Source organism: Calliphora vicina, chromosome 2, assembly GCF_958450345.1.
Source record: "Calliphora vicina chromosome 2, idCalVici1.1, whole genome shotgun sequence".
NCBI classification, from domain to species: Eukaryota; Metazoa; Arthropoda; class Insecta; order Diptera; family Calliphoridae; genus Calliphora; species Calliphora vicina.
This window is the reverse complement of record NC_088781.1, coordinates 86,376,723-86,390,739: the sequence shown is the minus strand read 5'-3', so window position 1 is coordinate 86,390,739 and position 14,017 is coordinate 86,376,723. Positions and strand designations below refer to the sequence as shown.

Below are 14,017 nucleotides of genomic sequence, written 5' to 3'. Positions count from 1 at the left end.
TTCTTGTATATTCTGTTATCACTTGCTTTAATCCATTATCATTAATGATCTGTTCTAACTTCTTCTTATATGCGCTTTCTTTGGCCCAATCAATATTAAAATCTCCTGCAACAATTATATCCGTTGTTTTTTCACTAAGTTCTTCCATTGTTTCCTCGAATACTTCGTAAAATTCTGAATCTTGACTGCTAGGTGATCTATATACAGCAGCTATTATCATTGAGATTTTCTTGTATTTAACAGTGTATGCACTTATCCAGTATTTCGAATCACATACCCTTTCTTGTAATAAGTTCACTTGCCATTCTTTATTGAAATATATGATTAATCCACCTGTTCTCGTAGAGTTTGACAATGTTGCAAATTGATGATATCCTTCTAATTGTATTTTATCTTCATTTACTCTTTCTGTTAAATGAGTTTCCGTTAATATAATAAAATCTAGTTTATCCGTATTTGCAATTGCTTCCAACTGATTAAAGTTGTTAGTTAGACCTTGTATGTTAGTGTAAATTCCATATATACTCTTTAATTGTTAATCCATTAAACCCATTCTTCTCTTTTTTAACTTTAATTTATTTTGGTACACCGGACATTCTTTACTTATGGTTGCATGATTCTCGTCAAGTCCCAAATTCAGCCTCTTATTACTTCTGATACAGTTAATGCATTTATTTATATATTCTTTATTACATTCCTTTGTTTTATGGTTTCCATTACATCTAAAACATACTTCATCATTTTTACAGTCCACAGATTTATGATTGAAACCCTTGAATTTAAAACATTGTATTATTTCTGTTCCATCAAAAACTCTACATTTCTCCCATCCGACGTTGAGCTTTTGAGCCGATACTATTTTTGGGTATGTTTCACTATCAATTTTTAATTTTGCATTAAATATGGTTCTATTATTTCTCTTAATTTCATACACTTTAATTAGTTCAATCTTGCTGTTTTCCAAAATCTGATTTTGTTTTTTTAATTTTTCAATCAAATCTCTATCTTCGTATTTAAAACTCATATCAGTTAAGACAATAGACATTTCGATCTCATTTGGGACTTTTATGTCATAACTTTCACTCATTTTGGTTTCAATCGCGGTTTTTATTTTTTCTCTTTCATCTATATTTTCACTTTGTATCACTAATGTACCATTTCTCCTATTTTCAATGTTTGTTATTTTAAAATTTACCGGATCTACTTTTTTATTTAAATCGTCTTTCGTTTTTTAAATTTTTTGTTTTTCTTTTGGTTTAATTATTAAAGGTACTTGATTTTTCACTTCTGGCAATGCCATTACAACAACAGATGATCCATTACCAAAAATTTCAATAAATAGAGATTCACTTATACCATACATATTTCCTCGAAAAACTGTTTTATAATGTAATTTATCAGAAATATAAAAACAGACACCACCACCTCTAACACTATCAGGTCGATCATTCCTAACTAGATTATAACCGGGCAGTTCTACTGATTGGGACAAAACATTCGACTTAAACCACGTTTCCGTTAAGGCAATAATATCAAGACCAGAATTTTTAAATAAGAACTTAAATTCCTCAAGTTTCACATTATGAGTTGAAGGACTTAAACTTTGGACATTAACATGACCAATGTTTAAGTTACCAGGAAATGTAGAAAGTTTGGTTCGCAAGGAACCATCTCTGGCTACAGGACCAAGATTTAAATTATGGGACATTCCAAGAAAAGCTAAGTTTGTGTTTTAGGGGGAGCCAAAATTTCACTAATATTTTTATAATAATATTTTTTCACAAAACTCAAATTTATTGGAATCCCAAAATATCCGAGCCCTTTTCCTAATTTCCATAATGGCCATAAATCCTCTCCAGATTTATTTTTTTCAAAAAAGTCAAATTTATTGGAATCCCAAAATTATTTCAGATATCCCACTACCACACTTCCATTCAGTGACCCTAGGACTACCATTTCTATATAGTGTCATATCCGTGCCCTCTTCCTAATTTCAATAATGGCCAAAAATCCTCTCCAGATTTATTTTTTCACAAAACTCAAATTTATTGGAATCCCAAAATTATTTCAGATATCCCACTACCACAGTTCAATTCAGTGACCCTAGGACTACCATTTCTATATAGTTTCATATCCGAGCCCTTTTCCTAATTTCCATAATGGCCAAAAATCCTCTCCAGATTTATTTTTTCAAAAAAGTCAAATTTATTGGAATCCTGATATTACGATGGGTTCAAATATCCATCTATTATTTCAGATGGATAGTTTTTTTTTTAATTTTTTCCATTTTTTTTCTTATTCTGAAATTATTTCAGATATTGTAGGTATAAATTTGATTATTATAATTCAAGTATTATGACTGTTAAGTGATTAACTGTGCTCCGTTAACTGCAAAATGGGCTGAGCTAAAATATGTGGTTTAGGTCTGTGCTAAATAAATTTAAATTTATCTTCACACACGTCACATTAATGCCTATGGTGTACACAAAAAATAAATAAAACTAAAATAAAAAATGAACACATTCTTATGTTAAAAACTATGACAAATATAAAAAAACTAAATAAGATACGCGACATTAAAATAGAATCAATCAGTCTAATACTTATAAAAATTAAAGAACATCTTAAAAACGCATCGTTTTCCTAATATTTTGTTGCATAACCATTATTTTTGATAACAGCATAACATCTTTTTGGCATTGAATTTACCAATCGTTCGCATGTAGAACGAGGAATATCGTACCAGATTTCCTGAATTTTTTGCCATAATTCTTCCTTGTTTTTCACTTTTTCAGGTCCAAGTTTATCTTTGACTATTTTCCATAGGTTTTCAATAGGATTTAAGTCAGGGGATTGCGAGGGCCACTCCATAATATCAATTTTGTTATCTGAAAACCACATTTTCGCAAGACCTGAAGTGTGCTGTGGGTCGTTATTTTGTTGGAATACCCATTTTAAGGGCATACTCCATTCTGTATGTGGCTTCATAACATTTTCCAAAATATTCACGTACAGGTGTTTATCCATATTTTCCTTAATCCAGTAAATTGGGCCAACGCCATACCAAGAGAAGCATCCCCATATCATAATATTTCCACCGCCATGTTTGAACGTTTTTGTTGTATACCGAGGATCTAATTCAGCATTTTTTGGACGTCTGACCCATGTTTTACCATGGCTACCAATCAAATTAATTTTTGTTTCATCCGTCCACAACACATTTCGCCACTTTTTTATATTTTCTGGGCCACACCAATTCTTATGTTCTTTGGCAAACTTCTTTCTTGCTGCCACGTGCTTTTTAGTGAGCATAGGAACTTTTCTTGAAGTTCTGCCATGCAGACCAGCATCCACCAATCTTCTTTGAATAGTTCTTGTGGATACTTCACAACCAACCTCCTTCCGGATTGCGGACTTAAATGGATCTCCTTTGGATATTATAACAATTAAATTATCTTAATGAAGACTAGTTTTTCGTGGTTTTCCTATGGAACGTGGCTGCTTGAGGATGGATAACGCATTGAAAACAAATTTCTGGGATCGTCCTACTAATTTAGCAATTTCACGTTGAGGTCGGCCGGAACAACTTACATTTTTAATAATTTTCCATTCTTCTTCTTCTTCGATAGCTAATATTTAATAATTACTATTAAAATATTTTCACATTAACAAAAAAATCCAAAAATGAAAAGTCAAAGCCAACTTTTAATTTAATTTTTTAAATGTGATTCTATTTTTTGTCGCAATGTATTCAACAAAATGTACGTTTCATATCATTTAATTTGAAAAGTAACAATGTTATTAATATTGTAATAAGTTGTAATTGTAAGCGTTGACCACATAGACAAAATTCAAAGGCAAAATCAAAATAGAGTAGATAGAGAATTAATATATTATATATAAATCATAGTTTTATATGAAATATTGGTAGTGATTCTATTGTAATGTCCGTCACTGTATTTTATTAACTAATATTGTTAATGTTCATATTATATTCATTTAGTAAAAGATAATTTTATTAAAAATTTATTTAAAATGATAAATCATATAAAAACTCAAAACGCAACGGACAAAACAAAAGCACCCTCTTATAAGATGTTTAAAATTTTGACTCGGTACTGCATATTTGCAATGTGAGTTATCGGAAATCACAATGCATTTAAAAATTCCAAAAGATAAAAATAATGGACGGCGTAGTGTGTAAAATTTAAGTTTTATACAGTTTATTGTTAAAAAAAACAATGACAAGGAACAAGTACTCCAGTGAATTTAAAATTAAAGTTATTGAAGACTGGAAGACGGGCTTATTACTACATGAATTGAGTAAAAAATATTCAATTAACAGTTATTAACCAGTTATTAGTTCTTCATTGGCCTGGTCAATCTCCCTCCCGACCTCTCTCCTAAACCTGTGTAATACACACTGTACCTATTCAACCCTCTTCAATTTCTACATTGTAAAAGGGGACTTAAGGCCCAACTATAATATGCATGCACTAGCTTAAGTCAGTTTAAGCAACTATGCGAATACATATAAAACGTATGTGACAAACTATAATGTACTAACTATAATGTTGCTTAAGCAAAGAGCGAAGCAGTTCGCACATTCCGTACGGAATCAGCTGTTTGTTTATTTTATACAAAGAAAATAAAGAAATAAATGAAAATTTATTTTGATAAAATAATAAGAAATACGTATTTTTTTAATTGCATGTTGAACATAAATGTGCAAATGGGGCTAAATTGTTTTAAATGCACGTAAGTACATTATAGCCACCTAAAACTTTCTTCGGATTTCCTTAAGCATTTGACAGACTTTTCGTTCAGTTTTGACATTACCTTAAACTAGCTTATGCATATTATAGTTGGGCCTTTACTGTCTGCAATAAAAATCTTTGTGTGTAAACGCGATGCAAGTTTGAAAAAAGTCAAATTTATTGGAATCCCAAAATTATTTCAGATATCCCACTACCACAGTTCCATTCAGTGACCCTAGGACTACCATTTCTATATAGTGTCATATCCGAGCCCTTTTCCTAATTTCCATAATGGCCAAAAATCCTCTCCAGATTTATTTTTTCACAAAATCAAATTTATTGTATCCCAAAATTATTTCAGATATCCCACTACCACAGTTCATTTCAGTGACCCTAGGACTACCATTTCTACATAGTATCATATCCGAGCCCTTTTCCTAATTTCCATAATGGCCAAAAATCCTCTCCAGATTTATTTTTTCAAAAAAGTCAAATTTATTGGAATCCTGATATTACGATGGGTTCAAATATCCATCTATTATTTCAGATGGATAGTTTTTTTTTAATTTTTTCCATTTTTGTCTTATTCTGAAATTATTTCAGATATTGTAGGTATAAATTTGATTATTATAATTCAAGTATTATGACTGTTAATTGATTAACAGTGCTCTGTTAACTGCAAAATGGGCTGAGCTAAAATATGTGGTTTATGTCTGTGCTAAATAAATTTAAATTTATCTTCACACACATTAATATACATATACTGAAATAATTTAAATTTTTGAACTAAATTCTGTAGTTTTAATGATTTACTCAAATTTATATGTAGTGATTCTATTGTATTGTCCGTCACTGTATATACAAAATACAACCCAAAAAAGCCGTTTTTATCAAAAAAATTATGATTTAAAAAAATTTATTGAGGGGGTGCTTTTGTTATGGCCAATACTGTAGGTATTACGAACGAAAACACAAAACGAATTGCAAGTACATCAGAGTGTGTAACCCTTTATATTCCTCTTGTCTCTCTTGCCTATAAAGTAAGCTTTCATGCGTGAAAAATCTTGAGTTTTTCGAACTGTTACTTGCATGTGTAAACGGTTATTCACTTTTCTACTATTTTATATTTATATTTAATATAAAAAATATACTTCATTCCTTGATTTATTGCTGTTTATTTTTATTCCGGTGGTCCATAATTTCCTAATTATTAGTAGTTGCCATCGTATCATATTTTTTGTATAAATGAGGTATAAATCTATAGAAAATACTAACCAATTCCAGATTTAAAATTTTCGAAATATGGCTATATAGAAAGGTTAACCCAAATATAATTATTGAAAATAATTTAATTCAAGATATTACATGACCGCATAACTTTAAAAATCTAGGCTTGATAGTTGAACACCCGCATCGCATAATAACGGATTCTTGACTGCCGTCCTACGACCGTGCCTAAGGTTTTCAAATTCAATGCTATGTTGAACACACGCTTCGAATAGTAAGTAAGGCATTAGCTATTTTCAATAACTGAAAGTTGTTACTAGTTAGTAACAATTGTTACTGGAAAAGCGTTCATTATCTCAAAAAACTTGCAAGTAGAGGAAAAATCAAGAGCGTTCTCTCGTTGCAAACTATTACAAGTTCTATTTTGAACTCGTAATAGTAAGTAGCTTATATTTCATTTCATATGTTTTGTGTTATTGTTTATTTATTTACAATTTTATTTTTGTGGTGAAAAAATGTGAAAAAAAGAATTTTCAATAAAATTGATGAAAATGTGAGTATTTATACATTTTGAAAGGAATAGAATAAGAAAATTGTGTGTATAAAACAATTTTTACTGGATAAGCGTTCATTTACTTTTTTTTGAGAATTTAAGAGGGTAATTTTGTAAATTTTGATTTTATTCTCTCGTTGCAAGTATTTACTGGGAAAGTAAATGAACACACCAATTGAAAGATGTACCTCTGGTATACATTTGGTTAAGATCGGGATTGCTGCCCATAAAAGAGTTTAGTCTGCAAACTATCCTTCCTGCATTTTTTATTTAAGACATCTAATTTTGATATTTCGTAGGCGTATGACGTTTACGCCAACAACGATAATGGTGATTGATAAAAATTAAAGAACATACTTATAAAAATTAAAGAACATCTTAAAAACGCATCGTTTTCCTAATATTTTGTTGCATAACCATTATTTTTGATAACAGCATAACATCTTTTTGGCATTGAATTTACCAATCGTTCGCATGTAGAACGAGGAATATCGTACCAGATTTCCTGAATTTTTTGCCATAATTCTTCCTTGTTTTTCACTTTTTCAGGTCCAAGTTTATCTTTGACTATTTTCCATAGGTTTTCAATAGGATTTAAGTCAGGGGATTGCGAGGGCCACTCCATAATATCAATTTTGTTATCTGAAAACCACATTTTCGCAAGACCTGAAGTGTGCTGTGGGTCGTTATTTTGTTGGAATACCCATTTTAAGGGCATACTCCATTCTGCATGTGGCTTCATAACATTTTCCAAAATATTCACGTACAGGTGTTTATCCATATTTTCCTTAATCCAGTAAATTGGGCCAACGCCATACCAAGAGAAGCATCCCCATATCATAATATTTCCACCGCCATGTTTGAACGTTTTTGTTGTATACCGAGGATCTAATTCAGCATTTTTTGGACGTCTGACCCATGTTTTACCATGGCTACCAATCAAATTAATTTTTGTTTCATCCGTCCACAACACATTTCGCCACTTTTTTATATTTTCTGGGCCACACCAATTCTTATGTTCTTTGGCAAACTTCTTTCTTGCTGCCACGTGCTTTTTAGTGAGCATAGGAACTTTTCTTGAAGTTCTGCCATGCAGACCAGCATCCACCAATCTTCTTTGAATAGTTCTTGTGGATACTTCACAACCAACCTCCTTCCGGATTGCGGACTTAAATGGATCTCCTTTGGATATTATAACAATTAAATTATCTTAATGAAGACTAGTTTTTCGTGGTTTTCCTATGGAACGTGGCTGCTTGAGGATGGATAACGCATTGAAAACAAATTTCTGGGATCGTCCTACTAATTTAGCAATTTCACGTTGAGGTCGGCCGGAACAACTTAAATTTTTAATAATTTTCCATTCTTCTTCTTCTTCGATAGCTAATATTTAATAATTACTATTAAAATATTTTCACATTAACAAAAAAATCCAAAAATGAAAAGTCAAAGCCAACTTTTAATTTAATTTTTTAAATGTGATTCTATTTTTTGTCGCAATGTATTCAACAAAATGTACGTTTCATATCATTTAATTTGAAAAGTAACAATGTTATTAATATTGTAATAAGTTGTAATTGTAAGCGTTGACCACATAGACAAAATTCAAAGGCAAAATCAAAATAGAGTAGATAGAGAATTAATATATTATATATAAATCATAGTTTTATATGAAATATTGGTAGTGATTCTATTGTAATGTCCGTCACTGTATTTTATTAACTAATATTGTTAATGTTCATATTATATTCATTTAGTAAAAGATAATTTTATTAAAAATTTATTTAAAATGATAAATCATATAAAAACTCAAAACGCAACGGACAAAACAAAAGCACCCTCTTATAAGATGTTTAAAATTTTGACTCGGTACTGCATATTTGCAATGTGAGTTATCGGAAATCACAATGCATTTAAAAATTCCAAAAGATAAAAATAATGGACGGCGTAGTGTGTAAAATTTAAGTTTTATACAGTTTATTGTTAAAAAAAAACAATGACAAGGAACAAGTACTCCAGTGAATTTAAAATTAAAGTTATTGAAGACTGGAAGACGGGCTTATCACTACATGAATTGAGTAAAAAATATTCAATTAACAGTTATTAACCAGTTATTAGTTCTTCATTGGCCTGGTCAATCTCCCTCCCGACCTCTCTCCTAAACCTGTGTAATACACACTGTACCTATTCAACCCCCTTCAATTTCTACATTGTAAAAGGGGACTTAAGGCCCAACTATAATATGCATGCACTAGCTTAAGTCAGTTTAAGCAACTATGCGAATACATATAAAACGTATGTGACAAACTATAATGTACTAACTATAATGTTGCTTAAGCAAAGAGCGAAGCAGTTCGCACATTCCGTACGGAATCAGCTGTTTGTTTATTTTATACAAAGAAAATAAAGAAATAAATGAAAATTTATTTTGATAAAATAATAAGAAATACGTATTTTTTTAATTGCATGTTGAACATAAATGTGCAAATGGGGCTAAATTGTTTTAAATGCACGTAAGTACATTATAGCCACCTAAAACTTTCTTCGGATTTCCTTAAGCATTTGACAGACTTTTCGTTCAGTTTTGACATTACCTTAAACTAGCTTATGCATATTATAGTTGGGCCTTTACTGTCTGCAATAAAAATCTTTGTGTGTAAACGCGATGCAAGTTTGAAAAAAGTCAAATTTATTGGAATCCCAAAATTATTTCAGATATCCCACTACCACAGTTCCATTCAGTGACCCTAGGACTACCATTTCTATATAGTGTCATATCCGAGCCCTTTTCCTAATTTCCATAATGGCCAAAAATCCTCTCCAGATTTATTTTTTCACAAAATCAAATTTATTGTATCCCAAAATTATTTCAGATATCCCACTACCACAGTTCATTTCAGTGACCCTAGGACTACCATTTCTACATAGTATCATATCCGAGCCCTTTTCCTAATTTCCATAATGGCCAAAAATCCTCTCCAGATTTATTTTTTCAAAAAAGTCAAATTTATTGGAATCCTGATATTACGATGGGTTCAAATATCCATCTATTATTTCAGATGGATAGTTTTTTTTTAATTTTTTCCATTTTTGTCTTATTCTGAAATTATTTCAGATATTGTAGGTATAAATTTGATTATTATAATTCAAGTATTATGACTGTTAATTGATTAACAGTGCTCTGTTAACTGCAAAATGGGCTGAGCTAAAATATGTGGTTTATGTCTGTGCTAAATAAATTTAAATTTATCTTCACACACATTAATATACATATACTGAAATAATTTAAATTTTTGAACTAAATTCTGTAGTTTTAATGATTTACTCAAATTTATATGTAGTGATTCTATTGTATTGTCCGTCACTGTATATACAAAATACAACCCAAAAAAGCCGTTTTTATCAAAAAAAATATGATTTAAAAAAATTTATTGAGGGGGTGCTTTTGTTATGGCCAATACTGTAGGTATTACGAACGAAAACACAAAACGAATTGCAAGTACATCAGAGTGTGTAACCCTTTATATTCCTCTTGTCTCTCTTGCCTATAAAGTAAGCTTTCATGCGTGAAAAATCTTGAGTTTTTCGAACTGTTACTTGCATGTGTAAACGGTTATTCACTTTTCTACTATTTTATATTTATATTTAATATAAAAAATATACTTCATTCCTTGATTTATTGCTGTTTATTTTTATTCCGGTGGTCCATAATTTCCTAATTATTAGTAGTTGCCATCGTATCATATTTTTTGTATAAATGAGGTATAAATCTATAGAAAATACTAACCAATTCCAGATTTAAAATTTTCGAAATATGGCTATATAGAAAGGTTAACCCAAATATAATTATTGAAAATAATTTAATTCAAGATATTACATGACCGCATAACTTTAAAAATCTAGGCTTGATAGTTGAACACCCGCATCGCATAATAACGGATTCTTGACTGCCGTCCTACGACCGTGCCTAAGGTTTTCAAATTCAATGCTATGTTGAACACACGCTTCGAATAGTAAGTAAGGCATTAGCTATTTTCAATAACTGAAAGTTGTTACTAGTTAGTAACAATTGTTACTGGAAAAGCGTTCATTATCTCAAAAAACTTGCAAGTAGAGGAAAAATCAAGAGCGTTCTCTCGTTGCAAACTATTACAAGTTCTATTTTGAACTCGTAATAGTAAGTAGCTTATATTTCATTTCATATGTTTTGTGTTATTGTTTATTTATTTACAATTTTATTTTTGTGGTGAAAAAATGTGAAAAAAAGAATTTTCAATAAAATTGATGAAAATGTGAGTATTTATACATTTTGAAAGGAATAGAATAAGAAAATTGTGTGTATAAAACAATTTTTACTGGATAAGCGTTCATTTACTTTTTACTTTTTTTTGAGAATTTAAGAGGGTAATTTTGTAAATTTTGATTTTATTCTCTCGTTGCAAGTATTTACTGGGAAAGTAAATGAACACACCAATTGAAAGATGTACCTCTGGTATACATTTGGTTAAGATCGGGATTGCTGCCCATAAAAGAGTTTAGTCTGCAAACTATCCTTCCTGCATTTTTTATTTAAGACATCTAATTTTGATATTTCGTAGGCGTATGACGTTTACGCCAACAACGATAATGGTGATTGATTGTTCGATTTAAATTAATAAATAAAATTGTTGGAGTTGTTTTATTTGTTGCACTGGACATGTTTATCAAAATTTTCATTATTTATTAGCAGATAGTGTTATCTATAGGTAAAAATTCTTAATGTGGGAAAAATTACAACAATAATGAGAAATATCTAAAAATGAAGCCGTTTAATTTTGTTTCGACTCAAAAAATGGATCCACCCTAATGCACATATATACGTATACAATAGCGTGAGACACGACAAACATTAAAACAAAAATAATTATAAGTTTATAATGTTGATAAAATTTTTTAATTTGGTTCAAATAATGTACATTCATCTCACAGACTGAAAGCTTTTTATAAATACCTGTTGAAGATTTGTCAAGGGTGTTAGATCCTCCATTTAACTTTAGCAATGGAAATTTATTCAAGTTCGATGATAACTTTTCTCTATTTATTCGCAACTTAAAAATAATGCACATACGTATAAAACTTAACGCGCATATGAGGTTTATGATTGTTGTAAAGTAGAGAAATCAATAAATGCTGCAATAATTTCCTTAACTATTGGTAGTGTTCACTGTTCCATTGAATAATCGGTTTGAATATAAAATAAATATTTTCAATTGTTGAGTCAGTGATTACGGATGCAGATATAATTATGTATTTGCTTTGTTTAGAAAAAAATGTTTACATCTGACTTAAAACACATTCAATCTAATCCAAGGCGTATTAAAATAGGTGACTGCAGTGGCGAATTTATATGGAATTTGACATAAATGCGTTCCGGTTAATATTTTTTATATATGTTATTTGACATTATCGCGTGCTATTTCTATAATCAGCTGTGCTCCCGACGACACCTAACTAAATGGGTCTTGATCTAATCAGTGTATTATTTGGGTACACAGCAGGGATGGAAAATTCAGTACTATTGTACATTTTCAGTACTTTTTGCAACCATAAATTAAGGTGTCAACTGGTTCGACGATTTAGTTAATTCGGCTTTATCGACTTTCCGACCTTTTTCAACTTTTTATCATTTCTTGTAAATTTACATTTATGTCTAAATGCTTTTAGTTTTTATAGAAAAATATTGACCCCTACACTAGTGGTTGCGTATGTTTGGTATGGTACAACCATGCCAAAAAGAAAAACGAAACTGGTGTTGCCAGAGTGGTAGCGACGCTGGTATGCTCGCGTTTGCCAGGCTTGGAGCTCGCCGGATGGGGATGGTTCTTGCTGCCACACTAGGCATCTACACACACACATAAAAAATCATACCAGCTTAAAGAAATAAACAAAATATAATGATGAAAGGGCACCGAGTAGGTTTTTGTCTGTCTCCCTGCTGAAACGTACCTACGACCTATAATGGCTGGCAGATGTTGTGCCAGGTAAAACCCTCCCACTCGGGATTGGATAATCCCGCCATGACAACCTAATATTAGGGAAGCCCCAAAATTTACCCTGCAAACTTTCCTTTCCCTACTTACCGCCGCTTATTTTGTTTAACCAATCATTTTAAATGAGATTTTTTTTTTTTAAATTTCATTCAAACATTATAAAATTTCAGTTTATTAATAAAAACAAATGAATCTATATAAACCAAAAGAAGTTTTAACAATATTTAATCTAGAATTTAATTTAGCTTTACAAAATTTAAATTTAATTAGAATTTTAATTTTAGTTTTTAGGTTTAGCTTTAAACATTGACTTTTGTTTTAACAAAATTTTCATAATTATTTTCAGTTTCAGCTTTAGATTTAATTTTTAGTTTTAAATTTGCGGATTTAGGTTTTAGCTTTCATCTGGCATCTCTGCCTCAAAACATAAACATCGTGTTAATCTCACTAAAAAATAGTTAAAGCAAATTTAATTATAATATTTAATAAACAATTTAATTTTTGCGTTAAACCTTTTAATTGGCAATGTCTGCGCAAAAGAGAAGATTACCTAAAACGTTTGATGGCCCCAACACAAGTACCAACAGATTTCATATTTTATCTGAAGAAGAAGCAGTTGCAATTAATGAGAAAATTCCTCCTATTATTGTGGATTCAGCCCACAGTTTTTCAACTGTCATTGGAATAATCGGAGACAAGTATTCTTATAAACGTATGTCTATCGGGACAAAGATTTTATCCAACTCGTTATCGCTGTACAACGATGCATTGAATACACTGAAGGAGAGGAAATTCCAGTTTTATACACACGAATTGAAGGATGGACAAAATTTTGTTTGGCCTACCAAAGCTGGACTCGAAGGTAATCGGCGACGAGTTTGTCAGCTCTCACAATATAAAACCGGTAAGCGTAAAAGAATTGGAAACTAAAAGATCCACTGTTGATGACGCGATTTATCTAATTGAATTTGACCGTCAGCATGTTTCTAAAAGGGAGATCATGAAGATTAGATATTTCTCTAATATTGCTGTATATTGGAGCAAACCGCTAAAGGGCAACAAAGGTCCCACTCAATGCGCCAAGTGTGCTATGTATGGTCACGGAGCTAAGAATTGCAATCGCGTCATAGTGTGTTCAGCCTGTGCTGGAAACCACGATTATGCAGTATGTTCCCTTAATAAAGGTAACTGTGAAGGAAATGTAATTTACAAATGCTACAACTGCATAAAAAAGAATCTAAGAATCGTGCTGATGACTCAAACTGCCCCAGTTGGCAAGAATATTTAAAGATCCGGCAAAGAATAACTTCTAAAACAAGGATGACCAGCAGAAGAGCTAACGTTTCCTACTTTCATGAAGATGAGCATGATTTTCCTCAATTGCTAGTGATGACATTTCAAATGAACGACTTTTGGAAATATTTGTTGATGCTGTCGATGCATTGCAAAGA

General features: G+C 30.9%; 1 protein-coding gene across 2 annotated transcripts in view; it reads right to left on the bottom strand.

Annotated features, from left to right (window-relative positions):
- LOC135950044 (proton-coupled amino acid transporter-like protein pathetic) overlaps nt 1-11,849 on the bottom strand; it is a 161,193-nt gene extending 149,344 nt beyond the window's left edge. Inside the window, exon 1 of one of the 2 annotated variants that reach the window (XM_065499533.1) lies at nt 11,528-11,849. In XM_065499533.1, coding sequence (XP_065355605.1) covers nt 11,528-11,563 — 36 coding nt within the window. In that variant the 5' untranslated portion in view covers nt 11,564-11,849. The remainder of the gene's footprint in view (nt 1-11,527) is intronic. The other variant, XM_065499534.1, reaches the window with a different exon arrangement.
- Nucleotides 11,850-14,017: the final 2,168 nt, after the last annotated feature.